Source organism: Microcaecilia unicolor, chromosome 5 (genome assembly GCF_901765095.1).
Source record: "Microcaecilia unicolor chromosome 5, aMicUni1.1, whole genome shotgun sequence".
NCBI classification, from domain to species: domain Eukaryota; kingdom Metazoa; phylum Chordata; class Amphibia; order Gymnophiona; family Siphonopidae; genus Microcaecilia; species Microcaecilia unicolor.
Genome location: NC_044035.1, coordinates 224,229,410 through 224,246,185, shown reverse-complemented (window position 1 = coordinate 224,246,185; position 16,776 = coordinate 224,229,410). Strand labels below are relative to the sequence as shown.

The following is a 16,776-nucleotide window of genomic DNA, read 5'->3' as shown; positions in this document are numbered from 1 at the left end:
CTGATGCAAAGTCAAAAACTAGTTTTCTGCTGATGAGGTTTAACTGTATAACATTGAATATGTCCATTTACTAATTTAGACATTTCAAATTATGTGATAGGTTATCAATAGGTCTATTTTGTACGATTGCTTTGCAGGAGGACAAACAAGTAAGGAAAGCATGAGGAGCGTAGCTCATGCAATTCTTTTCAACAAAGCTATATATTATGTGGGTGAACCTATGTCTGAGTTGCCTATGGGTTCTTGAGTATGGCTGCATGTATGTGTTAGTGCCTTTGTGAGGCAGTGTTAGAATATATATTATAGTAGTTGGTTTGAGGAGTGATGGGGCAGTTATTGGGGGTAGATTTTGGGATAAGATTTTGAGTGTGGGTCAGTATACAGCGCTGAGGCAGTTGCAAGTGGCAGTTTTTGGGTAGGTGGGGCAGATGTAAGGGTTAGTACAATGAAAGGAGATGCAGTTTGAAAGTACGAATTGTCACTTTATGCTGCAGTAGCTGGAACTCCTTTGCCACAGAAAAGCCCTGGACCATATTTTAGGTGCTTTCTCTGAAAGCCCTGGCCCAATCAGGCTCACGTTCAAACTTGGATTTGTTTTTTTCACTAGTTTTACTCACATGCCAAGTCTCACAACTCCTGCTCCCAAAGAAATGCATTTGGAAATTTTTTTTTTTTTTGGGGGGGGGGGGGGGGGGAGGGCTTATTTCTCTGGAACACCTGGTCTAATTTTGCACACTATGGGGGTTTTTTACTAAAGCGTGCTAAATTTTTGCATTTGGTGTACTTTTATCTTTTGCTGTTAAGGCATGCCAAGTGCAAAGGATGTGCGCTGTTTGGGGCATGTCCAGCAAGTCCTCAGCAATTACCTCACTGCAAAGTTAATCAGCATGGGAACAATTTTTGTCAATTAGTGCAAAGGTACTTAGCACCTCCTATTTAGGAGGTGGTAAGTGGTCCTGCGCTAACAACAAAAGTTAGTTAGTGAGCAGTTAAGTACTATAGGCCAGTACAAAAGTAGCTCTGTCAGAAAACTACCTGAAGGCTACTGCAGAGAGGGACACCCTCCAATAAGAGAAGCAAAGCTCTTTCAGTCAGAGGACCCATCTACTCCTAAGGAAGAGAAACGTGGAGGAAGGACTGGCCACAAAGAAAAACAGCAGTGCTTGTGGTGTGGTGCTGCAGACAGACCTAAGAATCTGCTGTACGTTACACTGTACCTGAATGTAACTCACCTTACTACTTGAAAAAGGTGTGAGCAAAATCTAAATAAAATTTGCATGTTGCAGTATTACGCACCTTTGGAAAAGTGCCCCTGTGTGTCTTTTTACTAGTTTTCCCAATGTGCCAAGTTTCATCCCATTCCATTAACTTTTTAGAGAATTAATTTGTGGACAGACATTCACAACCCCTTTTGTAGAATTCTTGCCAACTTCCATTGGTTTGGAAAGAATAAAAACTAATTAAAATATACAGAGAAATGACTAACATATCAAAGTCTATACAAAGAATTAAACTTATTCACTTATAAAATAATGAAGGATCATATCTGCTTGTAGCAGCAGGAAAACCTAAGATCAAGTCTTAGCAGTCTAGAAAGCACAAAGGCAAAACATCCATTAATAAACATCCTGAATGGCACAGGTGGATGGAGTTCAAGATACACAACGTATTGATCGTAAGTAGTGGTTGTTTCAAATTGGAGTCTTTGTAAAATTGCCCATGAAAGGCATACTTCAGCACACATGAAAAACTGGAATGATGCTGGTCCATGGCCACTGGGTTCAAGGAACAGAATCTTGACAGATATTGGCTTTTATCATGTTTGGAGTAAGGTGAAGACAAAAAAACAAACAAACAAAAACATAGTGGCCTTCTCTCTCTCTACTGAGCTATACCCAGGAGGTTTCTCCAGTTTTGCTCATATAAAGGAACTAGCACACTACTACTGTCTGTTCCCATTTGCTCTGCTGTTCTGTGGAAGAAAAATACTTGTATTGCTTTGTTAACTTTCACTTTGAATTAGGATGATGGAAATGTTGCTGAAATGCTGCTGTTCTCTTTTACATCTTGCAGTGGCGCTTGGGGCAACAGATTACTTGAGTCAATAAAGGCGCCATGTTTTAGAAGAACATCAACAGTTTTTGAGTATCCTCCTCGGATTGCCAGTTGTATGGCACTCAGTCCTTCTTCATCTGCTACATTGAGGTTTACTAAGCTAGCAAGTTCATCAACAACTGCAGTATGCCCATTCTCTGCTGCCAAATGGAGTGTTGTTCTCTTCCAGGGGCCACCAACACCGGCATTGGCTCTCTCTTCAATCAGCAATTTCACAATTGGTAAGTGACCATTCTGAGAGGCTAAATGAAGAGCGGTATATCCTTCTGTTGTTACTGCTTCAATTTCAGCACCCCGATTGAGGAGGAGCCGAGATGTACTGGTGCGACCCATTTCAGCAGCCATGTGGAGAGGAGTCTTCAGTTGTGAGCTACAACAGTTGACATCAGACTGGAGTTCAATGAGAACATGAGCTACTCTATAATGTCCTCTCTGTACTGCCAGGTGTAAGGGGGTTCTCCCATCAAGGGTCTGAACGTTGATAGTGGCACCTTGCTGTTTGGCCAGAAGCTTTACAATGGATAGGTGACCTTGCCAGGCAGCATAATGCAGAGGCATCCAGTCATCTTTCCCCTTGACACCTACATTGACACCCTGTCTCAATAGGATACGAACTATGTTTTCTTGCCCATGCTGGCATGCTACATGCATGGGTGTCCTGCCCTCAAAATCCACTTCATCGAGTGAAGCATTCTTGTCGAGCAGCAGCCTCAAGCTGGTCTCATCCCCATTTTGTGCTGCGAAGTGTAGAGCTGTCCACTGGTCTTCATCCTTTGCATTGATATTGATTTTCCTCCCTAAAAGCAGTTCCACAATGCTCTTCATCTTCTTCTCAGCAGCCAGATGGAGAGGTGTGGATCCTTTCTTATTAGTGAGATTGGGGTTGGCATTGTACAACAGGAGCCACTTGACACACTCTTCTTGGCCAGCGTCCACAGCCAGGTGCAGAAGACTCGAATTACCATCCAGGACCAGGTCCACATCCTGAGGCTGTAAAATCTTCATCAGTTTGCTCGTGTCTCCAGACATAATTGCTTCTGTGAGTTTTCTCTTTTGAACATCTAATATGCCAATATCTAGGATGCAGAAAGGAAAAGAGTTAGAATTTAGTTGAACCTTTATTACAAACAGGAGTATTAAGTGTAGTATTTTCAACTATAGCACAGGTTTCACCAAGGTCTCTCCTCAATGTATTATCAAGGCCTAGGTACACAATGACTTGACTGATTTCCAGATCACCAAGGAAAGCACTGCATTACTCATTATACATTTAAAGTGCATGGTAAGAATGTTTGGATGTGAATCCTGAAATCTGATAAAGCAGTCTGGGAAACCGGGCATTACTGAAGAACAGCTGCCTTATTTTGTAATTTACTGGAGGAGTAGCCTAATGGTTAGTGCAGCGGGCTTTGATCCTGGCAACCTGGGTTCAATTCCCACTGCAGCTCCTTCTGACCTTGGGCAAGTCACTTAACACTCCATTGCCCCAGGTACAAAACAAAACAAAACCAAATAATCTAAGTTTTTTTTTTGTGAGCCCCCTAGGGACAGAGAAAGTACCTGTATATAATGTGTACAGCGCTGTGTATGTCTAGTAGCTCTATAGAAATGATTAGTAGTAGTAGAATTATATGATAGGAACAACAAACTGAATAGTCTATCAAGAAACCATCGTAAAATTGGCAGCTCCCATAAGTCATTCACGAATTGGTACTAATATAGAGGGGAAGACCCTTACCTTTAATGGACTGAAAATGGGAGAATTCTACCCTATCAGTCCTGAGTGCTACTATCTGAAACCCTCTACCTCCAAAGAAATCCATACATTTAAGCTTGGCCGCTGACTTACATTATATTCTTTAGGCTGTACATTTTGTTTGTTTGTTTGTTTGTTAGTGCTATGGTGGCCTAATGGCCTGAATGAATCCAATCAAAGCAACAGCTGCCAGGAAACACCAACATCCAGTGTCATTACTATTGAATATTAATATTATTTGGTCCCAGGCCTGACTTTGGCTCATGATCCAAAGTCATAGAAAAACTTTAAAGACCTGTGACTGATTTGAACTCCAGTGTTGCTGATCTATTGAGACACTGCAGAGCAAGCAGACATCTGCAAGAATAAGGAAGGGCGGGAGTCTAACTGGCAGAGTTGCATGAATGTGGCAATATGGTGGTAACAGATGTTCTTGAAAAACAGAACAAAGATGGCTTCACAGGAAGATGACCAGGGGGCTCATTTTCAAAGCACTTAGCCTTCCAAAGTTCCATAGAAACCTATGGAACTTTGGAAGGCTAAGTGCTTTGAAAATATGCCTCCAGGTGTCACAGAAAGTGTTTTGAGGAAGATATGGTCACAAATGTAGAAATGAGTGATCTTGCAAGAACATGACTTTGTCTTCCAGTAAAAGGTGGTCTATTGTTAGCTTTTCCAGTAAAATACTAACCACTTCATTACCATAGCCAATCAGTGTTAACTATGACATTAATATAGATCCAATAAGGTGTGATTACTGTCATATTATCTGTATCCTGAATGGGCATATAAAAATGAGTGTACTTCCTACTTCAAGAGAGAGATAGCCGCAGTAGGTACCCTTGAACCAGCCGAGCTGTTCTCTCCCTATGAGAAACCAATCAAATTGTATCTGAATTGACAAGTAACCCAAATGCTTTCTTATAAGTAGCTTTGAGTATTTTATATCCACTAAATGGCTTTGGTATTAAAGACTCAGACCCAGAAAACCTATGTGTAGCTGGGGTATGGTATTCCCATAAGGATGTGAGTGTATATATTTTGGAGTCTCAGATATAGAGGTAATTCCATGCAGCAATATTCTGTACTCCCAGTGAGATATCACTAATCTGCTAATTATATAAATACCTGATGAGGTATCTAATAAAGAGCAAACTGATGCAGCCTGGGGTGATTTATCCCTTTCATATATATATATTGGTATGAGAACTGCCATATTGGGAGGGATAACTACACACTAAAATATACACTATTTGAGAATACTCTATGGAAGCCAGCTGATAATGCATTCCCAATCCATTATATTAAAATGGATGCATTATGTATACACACAGGGTACTCAATACATGAAGGAAGTCTCCTCTTGTTTCACATAAACCATACAATACAAATCAAGCGAGGAGATCGAGAAACATCGCAGCATGATTACCACTAAGAAAGTCGCTACGCCGCTAGCCCACCATTGTGAGACAGCACAACATTCATTTACACAGTTTAAATGTTTTGTATTGCAACAAGTTGAAGTTTCCTTAAATCGGATTGAATGTAACAGGAAAAGAACATTGATTCAATGTGAGCAAAAATGGATACATCATTTGAATTCTCTAACCCCTGAAGGACTGAATGGAAAGATCGAATGGGGTTACTTTTTTTGACAGTTTCTGTGAGGAAAAGCTGATTGGACTATGATCTAATACCCGTTTTCCAATGAACAATGAATTTAAGTAAATATCAGAATCTGATTGGCCATTCCTGCTCTTGGCGTCTATTTATATGCATAAATAGCAGAGGGGCCATTTTGTGGGGCCGGTCCGTGAGGAGTTGAATCACTTTTTCGCCCGACAGGGCTGCTTCAGGGGCTACAAGAGAAATATTTTATATTATTTCATATTATTTCTCTTGTAGCCCCTGAAGCAGCCCTGTCGGGCGAAACACGGCCTGTGTCGGGCTATTTATGTATATATAACTTCAGGTTTTAATAATAAATTACTGTTTTATTTTTGCGATCTGCTTCGTTTGTTTTCCGATACAACCAGTCTTTCTATGAACACAGATATCAACGCAATCTTGATATTCGGTGAATCCAAAAAAACGCCGCCAGTACAAGAATTACCACTAAGGAAGGAAGAAATTTTTATTTTCATTACTGCCTCCCAGTTGTATCAGTAGTATTAAATAAATGCTTAAATCAGAGGTGTAAAACTGCAAAACCTGGAGGGCTGCAAATCAGTCAGATTTTCAGGCTAACGAATACTTATTAGAGATATTTGCATGTACTGCCTCCACTATATGCAAATGTAACCATGAATATTCATTAGGGATAGTATGAAAACCAGACTAGTTTGTGGCCCTCCAAGATTCCAGTTTGATACCTCTGGCTTAGGTTCAAGTCACTTTTATTAAGACAAAGAAAAATAAATTATAGTTACAACCATTGTATACATTTACACTGTAGTCAATACAAATGACACTTGCAAATAAACAACTGAAACAAAGCATTCAATGTACCAAGATGACTAATTCACAGACACTTCAGCTGTAACTGCTGCAAAACATTTTGACATATAACCCAAACAAGTCCCATAGATCTTCCCCCCTCCCTCCTCCCAGTCATGAGGCTGACAGTTGTAAAAAATTATGGTTTATTAGATGGGGAGGGATATGCAGAATATAAATGTTTTAAATAAATTTTCGATACAACGTCTAAATCTGACTTTGGACATTTTGCAGAAAACGTCCAATAATCTAATAGTGAACATGGCCACTTTCAAAACAGAAAAATGTCTAACCTTTTTGTTTTGAAAATGGCCATTTGCTAGACGTTGTTGTGCTCAGCGTGTATCTTTTTGGACCATTTTTGAAACAAAAACGTTCAAGTGAAAAATGCACACGAACAAGCCACTAGGATGTAAGAGGAGACAGTAGACTGGCCACACAGACATCCTAGCAGAGCAGTGGGGTACCCTAGGGAGTACTTTAGTTGACTTCACATAAAAGGTTCTAGGTAGATGTCTCATTGTTATTCCCTTATATTGTATGGAGATATATAAAACATTTTCAGTGGAGAGGAAGGGAGAGGGTGAAAACTCTAAAATCCAAGAAAGCCAGGGAAAAACATTGGGCATCATTAGCAGTGGTGACTCAAGGTAAAGCCAGAAAACAAACAGGTTTGCAATATAGCAATAGATAGAAAAATGGTGAAAACTAGATGAGCCTTGCAGACTTATCTGTCGTCATCTTTATTTGTTGTACAATATTTCAAATAAATAGTTTGTCTTATGTTCCTGAAGCCTTACCATAGCTATAATTCTCCTTCTCAAAAGACAGCGAGAGGGAGCCTCGAGAAGAAAAGGCCGAATCCACAGAGGAAACTCCAGAAAGCCTCTTGCTGCTGGTCCTAAGCTTGGATTCTGAAGTACTCTGGCTAAGATCTTGGGGGTCTCGCAGACTTTGAGAAATGCCCGAATCCAGCTGAGAGAGTAACTGGGAGAGGCTGCAGTCCTGGTCAAGTGCTGGCATAGAGCCGCATTTCTGAGAACGTGGTATTGACACCTGCTTCAACAGAAGAACAGAGATAGGTAGAGCAAATTAGATCAGATATATAAGTGTTACACCCCATGGAATTATGTACCAAAAACTACAGAATCAAGCTAAATTATGCAAGAATACTTTTAATTTTTCACCTAATAGATTAAGGGGGAAGTTATCAATGTGGGCTACCATTATCACAGGCAGTGGCATTCCTAGGGGGGCGGACACCCCCCCCCCCCGGGTGCAGCGCCCCCCCCCCCCCCACGAAAGAGCCCCCCCCCGGGTGCATGCCGCTGGGGGGGGGGGGGGGGGTGCCGCAGCGCCCGCCTGCTGCGAGTTTACTAACTTTGCTCGTTCGCTGCAGCTCCCTCTGCCCCGGAACAGGAAGTAACCTGTTCCGGGGCAGAGGGAGCTGCAGCGAATGAGAGAAGTTAGCGAACTCTCGCAGCAGGCGCACGCCACGGCACCCCCCCAGCGCGTGCACCCGGGGCGGACCGCCCCCCCCCTTGGTACGCCACTGATCACAGGTTATCTTACAACTAACTCATGCTATGCTACCACAGGTCCTATTTTATGATACTTACTAATAACCCAGTTAACTGTAGCCCATGTGAATAACTTTTCTCCTCAATAATGGTATAGAACTTACTTACAAACAGATGCAGATTGTCTTGCGACACAGAGCGTGGCTCTATCTCTTTGTGTGCATGTGCATAATAACTAAAGAGCTGTGAGGAGACACTGAGAATACCGAAGGGTGTGAATGAAAAAATATTTGTGTAGGAAGGAGGGGTATACACAGATTGTCCCATCCCAATTCCTTCCTCTTCCCTACTATCCTCTCCTCCCTCTATGCCTTCTTCCCCTTCTCTTATACTTTCCTCTGCAATTTCTACCTCTTCCCATCCTCCTCAGACCCTTTTCCTGTTCTCTCACTCATTCCTCTCTTCATAGCACCAATGATGATCCCTTTTGTTTGTGTGTGTGGGGGGGAAGAAGGTAGGGGGGGACATAACTAGATACAAAAGGCCATAAAATGACTTTTTATAAAAATGAACATAAATTTACATAATTTAATATGCAAATACATACACATTTTTGAAAAGTGCCACATAATTGCTGCAGAATGCGTCAACGCTTGCATTTGAAATTTATCTTGGTTTTCCAAATAATTCTTAAGCATTTTTTAGAATTCATATAAAATAAATTCTCTATGAAGGAGCTTACAAAAGACATTAAATAACATTCAGAAACACTGACAAGATCTCTAGAACCTATATATATATATATATATATATATATATATATATAAAACTCCATAACACATTTTTACTGTTTAAAAGTTTGTGGCAATTTTCAAACTGTATATTTTTGTGCAAACTCTACAATAACTTTACCCATTGGCTTTGCCCCAATTTCTAAAGAGCAAACTTTCCCTTTGAACCATGCATACTTAAGGTGCTTTATAGGGTTAGGTTTTCCACAAGCCTTAACCCTGTCCTAATGGCATTTGAAAATTGTCCTCTTTTGATCCAGTTATGTGTTTTTATGGAATTGCATGTCCTGTGAACAGCACTGAAGACTTAGCCATCAGGTCAGTTCTCGACGACATTTAAAGTTAAGGGCTGCAACATGGTCAAGCTTGAATATTCTGAATTAGACTATTGTCTTCCAAGTAAAAGAGAAGCAAGTACCTCGGGAGCTGGTTCCTGCAAATTTCCATGCTGATCTGCTTCATTCATTCCATCTTCTGGTTTCTCGCAGAGGATCTCCGTCTCTGAAGTAATTTCTTTTAAGACATAAAAGAAAGTCATTCAGTAAATGGTGCCTGTCAGCAGCACAGGCGCTAGCATCCATTGATGCTCATATACACTCATCATAAGGCCACATTCAGCACTCAGAAACTGCCTCATCTTCCCAGTTCTGCTCATGCAGCTATGTTACAAAGCCCACTATTTATTTATTGGGATTTATAAACTGCCTTTATGAAGAGATCCACCCAAGGCGGTGTACAGCTGGTACAGTTTAACATAAAACTTACAATTTTGTTAACAGCATAACAAATAATAAAATAACCAACTATGTTATCAGACTTTTCTCCAGAAGTAAAATAATTTCATATTAAACATATTCCATTTACAAAACACCTTCCCAGTCCACATAAACTTCAACCAATAATCAGTCTGCCATACTCATCACATTAGGTTGGATGGCACAAGACAGAAAATGGGGGGGGGGGGGGGGGGGGGGGAACTCCCAAATATTTGTGAAAACAGGCTTCTAGCACTTTAGTCCATTTAGGGCCAGGAAACCCCTGGGGCTAGAACATAAATGTCAACCAAATACTCAAAAATCCACTTATTCACAAAATGACTTAGTCTGAAGGAAAAAGGCATTTGAAGATTTTTTGGCCTATGATGAAGAGAAGACCTTATTGGTCTGTTTAAGCTCCGTAAGATCACATCTAGTCTTGGAGCTCTTTGAGGCCTTTTTCCTTCAAATCTAAGTCATTTTGTGAATAAGTGGATTTTTGAGTATTTGGTTGACGTTTTTATAACTCCACTCCACATTTATAGTGTTTTGCTAGCACATAAATAACACGAGGTGTCATCTCATTGATCAGTAATTGTAATTAATGGCACAAAGATTTAAACTGCAGGAAAATATACATCCAGAGTTTTGCCTGCAATATTACCAATTAGTGGCTCTATAATAAGTGGATTTCTAACTAGCAGACTGAACAAGCATGAACTGTCATGGACCTAAAAAACAAAGATTGCAGTAAAAAAAACAAAACAAAAAAATAAACCAGATACTTGGTAGCAGAACTAGGGTTAGATATGAAGCAGAGAGAGTTAAAGGCAGTGCCGTAGCGAGGGCAGCTGACACCTGGGGAGGGTCGCCGCTGCGCACCCCCCCCCCCCGGGTGCAGCACGGCACCCCCTCTGGAGCGTGCACATCCCCCCCCTCCAGAGTGCATACTTACAGCGCCGGAGAGCAGCGAGGGACGGGCGGGAGGGCCGATCCGCCCTGACTGCACATTGCTGGGAGCTGCGTCGGCTCCGCTGGTTCCCTGCTCTCTCTGCCCCGGAACAGGAAGTAACCTGTTCCGGGGCAGAGAGAGCAGTGAACCAGCGGAGCCGGCACCTCCCCAGCGGCGTGCACCCGGGGCGGACCGCCCCACCTTCCTACGCCACTGGTTAAAGAGACTTGTTTCAAGGTCTGAACTGATTTTCCAACACTTGCCCTGACTCGTAGTCCAAAATTCCAACCACTACAATTTTTTCTTCCCACTTTAGTTTTAAAATATCATGCATATATTGTCATTTTTATATAAATCTAAAAGTCTAGAATTCTGTGCCGAGGCTGGTGGCTCCCTGCAGGAAATACGGCTTCGCGGGTCACTGTAATGTACTATTGCCATACCTTGAAATGAGGGCCTTTTGTCAGGATTTTCATGCCAGCATCTCTGCATCAGTTTTATCAGGATACTGCACTCCTTGGGCCGGGACTTAGGCAGTGCTGATAATTCTGGCCGCTGGTTGCTCACAACTTTGACCATGATATGCAAAATATTCTTGTCTTCTACAACACAAAAGAATAGAGGTTTCAGGCTACTAAAGTATATTCATTCCTCATCTGCATGTCCTTTTTGGCTGCCAAGTGGGATGAGCTCCACCAGCAGCGTGATGCTGGCACCACAACCATTTTTTAAAACTGTGTGTCAACAAGTCCACTGTTCTTATAGCTGACATCATGATACATAACAACACGAAATTAAGGAGTGCTTCTCTCCCAAGTACGTGTAAATGTCTGCAGCTTCATAAGAATATAAGCGTTACCACACTGGGACAGACCGAAGGTCCATCAAGCCCAGGATCCTGTTTTCAACAGTGGCCAATCCAGGTTACAAGTACCTGGCAACATCCCAAAACAGTACAATACATTTTATGCTGCTTATCCTAGAAATAAGCAGTGTATTTTCCACAAGTCCATTTTAATAATGGCTTATGGTCTTTTCTTTTAGGAAGCTATCCAAACCTTTTGTAAACCCCGCTAAGCTAAATGCTTTTAGCACATTCTCTGGCAACAAATTCTAGAGTTCAATTACACACTGAGTAAAGAAATATTTTCTCCAATTCATTTTAAATTTACTACTTTGTAGCTTCATTATGTGCCACCTAGTCCTAGTATTTTTGGAAAGAGTAAACGATTCACGTCAACCCATTCCACTCTGCTCATTATTTTATAGACCTCTATCATATCTCCCCTCAGCTGTCTTTACTCCAAGCTGAAGAGCCACTTTAGCCTTTCCTCATAGGGAAGTCATCCCATCCCCTTTATCATTTTTGTCGCCCTTCTCTGTACCTTTTCTTAGCGTGATTTCTTATGCTTTGCCCCTACCATTTTATAAAGCCACCTAGGCTCCTGTGTGTCTATAAAATAGGTGCCTATTTGGCCTTCACACATAGGAGACTAAGGTGCAGTGAAAGAGACTATTAGAGCCAAAAGAGCATTCTTCAATGAATGGAAAAAGGATCTGAATTAAGAAAATAAGGGGCAACATAAGCAGTGCTAAGCTAGATGCAAAGCACTGATAAAGATGGATAAAAGAGAATATGAAGAAAAACTTGCCATGAATTCAAAAACTCATTGTAACGCCTTTTTCAGGTACATCAGAAGCAGAAAGAATCCGTGGGACCGTTAGATCAGGAAGCAGAAAAAAAAAAGCACTCAGGGAGGACAAGGCTACAGTGGAGAGATTGAACCAATTCTTTGCTTTGGTCTTTATGGAAGAAGATGTAAGAGATCTACTTGTATCAGAAAAGGTTTTCAAGAGTGATGATGTGGAGGAATATTAAAAAAAAAACAAAAAAAAACCTTGGTGAACCTGGAAGACGTACTGAGCCAAACTAACAAGTTAAAAAGAGTGAAAAATCACCTGAACCAGATGGTATACACCCCAAGGAACTAAAAGAACTCAAACATGAAATTGCTGATCTGTTGTTAATGATCTGCAACCTGTCATTAAAATCATCTGTAGTACCTGGAGATTGGAGGGTGGCCAATATGATGCCGATTTTTAAAAAGAGTTCTAAGGGTGATCCAAACAAATTACAGACTGGTAAGCCTGACTTCAGTGCCGGGGAAAATAGTGGAAACTAGGTGTCATTGTAGACAATACACTGAAATCTTCTGCCTAGTATGCAGCAGCGGTGGCCAAAAAAGCAAACAGGATGTTAGGAATTATTAGGAAAGGGATGGTAGTTAACAAGAATGATATAATGCCTCTGTATCGCTACATGGTAGAAGCTCACCTTGAGTATTGCATTCAATTCTGGTTGTTGTATCTCAAAAAAAATATATATATAGCAGAATTAGAAAAGGTTCAAAGAAGAGTGACCAAAATGATAAAGGGGATGGAACTCCTCCCATATGAAGAAAGGCTGAGGGGCAAGATGATTGACGTCTATAAAATCCTGAGTGGCGTAGAACGGGCAGAAGTGAATCGATTTTTCACTCTTTCAAAAGGTACAAAGACCAGGGGACACTTGATTAAACTACATGGAAATACTTTTAAAACAAATAGGAGGAAATATTTTTTCACCCAAAAAAATAAGTTAAGCTCTGGAAGTCATTGCCGGAGGATGTGATAAATGTATAGTCTGTTATTGAGGTGGAAATGGGGGAAGCAACTGTTTGCCACGGGATTGGTAGCATGGAATATTGCTACTAATTGGGTTTCTGCCAGGTACTTGTGACCTGGATTGGCCACTGTTGGAAGCAGGATACTGGGCTAGATGGACCATTGATGTGACCCAGTATGGCTATTCTTATGTTATGTTCTTTATGGTCTAAATGTCGCGCAACCCATTGAATACCTATGGGCTGCATGGCACTAATGCACACTAATTCATTAGCACCTTAGAGGACCTCCCTATATTACTCTCCACCCACCTCATTCCATAACCTTAGCACCTAAACTTAAAGTACCATGTATGCACTAAGATTATAGAATACTAGTTCTTACATGTATGAACATTACATTCAAGCACATAACTGCACTCTGCATGCTCAGCAATATTCTAAAACATGAGAATGCAGGGTGCACCAGTAAATGGTGCTCAAATTTGTGTGCTGAAAAAAATACACACCGAGCACTATTTGCATACCAAGGAGGTAATGCATGCAAATTTCTCTCATGAATATTCATTGTGGATATCCTGAAAAACTGAATGGCTGGGGTGCCTCCAGGTCCAGGTTTGGGAACTACTGCTCTAAACTGATGTTTCCTGTACTAATCAGCTCTGCTCTACACTGATGCTATGGTAAACTCTAGAATAGTCCCTTAATTGCCGGTCTATGAAACTGTAATAGAGGTTTTACAAGCTAAACAAACAATTAAAAAAAAACATATTCCTTAAATTGCCTTTGTTAAATAAGCAAAGTTAGCTTAAAAATAAGAGACACTGAGATTATCTACCTTTCCCCAAGTTTAAAAGCAATTTCCCAGCAAATAACTTCCCAGTGAAGTTATGTCCCCCTCTGGAAGTCCTCTCAAAGCACCTCTTTTGGTTAGAGAGGAACTTAAAAGTCTGGCTTACTTATGTGGCTGTGCTACTTTGATGACTTATAGTGCAATCAGTGTGACAATAGGGCCATTTTCAATTTTCCTCTTTAATCAGTCACTGTGACAGATAACTGAACACTGTCACTAACACGGTGTTTTTTACTTTCTAACAGGGAAGACCCTGTTAGAAAGTAAGAATCTTTATAGAATAGCGCTTAGCAAGATGCGTGTGCAAGTCCAAATTGTTGCCAATTAACACCAATAATTTATTAGCACCAAAGTATTGGCACTAATTGGCTAGTTATTCAGTGCTCAGCATTTTAGCACCCAAATCTGGGCAACCTTTCAAGAAGATGTGCCCACTAACCCCCGAATTCTACAAGTGCAAATTTTGGCATGTGCCCAATTAAATGAACCAATGCCGATAATTGGAATTTTAACAGACAATTATAGGTACCAATTGGCTTCAATTAAAATTTAAATGCTTAAATTTAAGTGTGGGTTCATAAAGGGGGCACGGCTATGGGAGGGTCAAGGGCAGATTAGTGGCATTCCTTTACTTTATGCATGTTGGCATAGAATTCAGGGAACCTGCTCCTAATTTAGGCATAGCCAGGGTTCCGTTGGTGTTAAGTGGCTATGCCTAAAAGTAGTTGCAGTTCCCAGCGCTAAGCGCTACTCTATAAACTGTGCCTAACTTTAAGCACTGTTTATAGAATAGCACTTTTTCAGCGCCAATTTTGGAACATTTAGTACTACATTTTATAAATGGTATTATAAGTGGGGGGGGGGGGGGGTAGCATTTATTACCTGCAAAAGGCTTCTTCTGTGTAAGAATTCCCCACATTACTATGGCAAAACTGTAATAAAAAAAACCAACAGATTTTAAGGAAGTCTTTTATAGTTTAAATCAAATGTTAATGAATCACAGAGTGTTAAGGAAAAAGAAAACCGTAACCTAGTTTAAAGCAGCTATGTTGTCTATTCAGAATCAAATTAAAACATTAAAAATAGAAACAGAATTCAGATTAAAGTACAAGGAAATTCCTCAAACCACCTGTTTCAAAAGCAACACAAAGACAGTGGGGTCAGGTGCAGAGGTGTCAATACATTTTCCACAGAAATCCTGCAGAGCTTTGCCTTAGTTCACAATGATAAAAAAAAATGGCAGCTCTTGTCTTTAAAATGCACAATTTGAAACTTTCTGCAGATCTCTGGCAAAATTTCAACAAACTTTTAACAAGGATCATTCATCATGTGATCATCTGGTTTCTGAATAAATCTGCGATTCAAGGATTTTGCAGACTACAGGTCTGAAAAGTGAAACACTGCATGTCAGGGTCATGACAGATATTAATTTCTCCAGAGCTTTTTCTTGGTCCATTAAAATGTGTCACAACTTACAAACAGGGCAGGATTAAGGCATACGGAAACTAGGCACATGCCTAGGGCCCAAAATGTTTAGGAGGGACTCTCTCAAATGTGTCATTTAATGGCTCCCAAGGCAGATTTTGTGTTGATATATCAGTTGCTGGCAGAGAGAATGGGGGAAGGGGATCAGAGCCACCGCTCCCTTCAAAGCTCTATCTATTCTCCTTATCCCCTGTCCATTGTCCTCCAGTCAGCAGGAATCAGAGCAACACTTCTTACTTGCTGCTTCCTTCTCTGCTGACTTTCTTCTGCAGTCAGACTTAAGTGTGGACTTGTTTGTGGGAGTTTTAAAATGCAGTTATATTGCAAAGGAAAGCCCAATGCATGTGGTATGTTTAGGACCCACAAAGGGGTTAAATCTGCTCAGCTTACAAAATCTTCTGCAGGATAACACAGCTACTCTACATTACTAGTTAACGTTTTCTAAGAATTTTGCTTAGGGAAAGTACTATTCTGGTCCGTCTCTAAAGAAACAAAGAGACAGATTTGACAGAGGCCCACTGGTATTTTCTCATGATTTAATCTGCTTGCCATGCTTTTCAGGCTCCCTTCTTGTCTACATACAGGAAGAAAGGCATAGTCCAACAGCCTGTAATAAACCAGGAGTACATAACATTTTTCTCTTGATGGACTTTGGGCAGCTAATTATGCTTAGGTTACTGGCAAAACTCAAGCAAAGAGGAATGCATTATGTCTCTGGGTCACACAGAGTCAGAGAAAGCAGAGGATTAGATATGAGGCACAGTGACTTCCTCGGATCATTGGTGAAGATAGCTTTACAATTTATAAATTCTAGTAGCTTCCCTAGCTCATAGGTCTGTGATCAATGTCGGTCCTAAATCCTTTACTTGTTTCCCCAGGATTCACAAATACCCGAATACAACCCAGGAGCATTAGGTTCTTGTATAAAATTTGTGGGACATTTTTGTTTCTTTGTGCTTTTGAAAAAGCAATTACTCAAACCCTCCAGGAAGGAATAACTGGGAATTATCCAGGTCAGGAAGAGAAAACAGTTAATTAGTCACCATGAATAGTTAGTTATACTTGATCTCACAGTGTGAATTTGAATATTCCTGTTCCTGGTTCCACAGCACATGATGCGTAATGGCCTAAAGTGATGTCACTCTTGCAGTGAAGGGTTACTCATCATGGACATGAATTTTAAACTAACCTGTACACGTCATGCTTGGTCTCGAAATACCGGTTCTTCTCTTTAATGCGCTCTGGGGGCAAGTACGCAATGGTCCCACAGAGACCATCTATACTGATGTCATGGGAGTGTGACAAGCCATTCCACTTTGCCAATCCAAAGTCAGAAATCTGCAGAAAGAATTGACAAGGGTTAGTTCGTATTCATTTTCAACAATGCAGA

General features: G+C 40.8%; 1 protein-coding gene across 2 annotated transcripts in view; it reads right to left on the bottom strand.

Annotated features, from left to right (window-relative positions):
• Positions 1-264: 264 nt before the first annotated feature.
• RIPK4 (receptor interacting serine/threonine kinase 4) overlaps positions 265-16,776 on the bottom strand; it is a 63,890-nt gene continuing 47,378 nt past the window's right edge. The window contains exons 3-8 of one of the 2 annotated variants that reach the window (XM_030203818.1): positions 16,576-16,724; positions 14,784-14,833; positions 10,829-10,987; positions 9,097-9,191; positions 7,168-7,426; positions 265-3,191 (exon numbers count right to left, since the gene is read on the bottom strand). In XM_030203818.1, coding sequence (XP_030059678.1) covers positions 2,020-3,191; positions 7,168-7,426; positions 9,097-9,191; positions 10,829-10,987; positions 14,784-14,833; positions 16,576-16,724 — 1,884 coding nt within the window. In that variant the 3' untranslated portion in view covers positions 265-2,019. The remainder of the gene's footprint in view (positions 3,192-7,167; positions 7,427-9,096; positions 9,192-10,828; positions 10,988-14,783; positions 14,834-16,575; positions 16,725-16,776) is intronic. The other variant, XM_030203819.1, reaches the window with a different exon arrangement.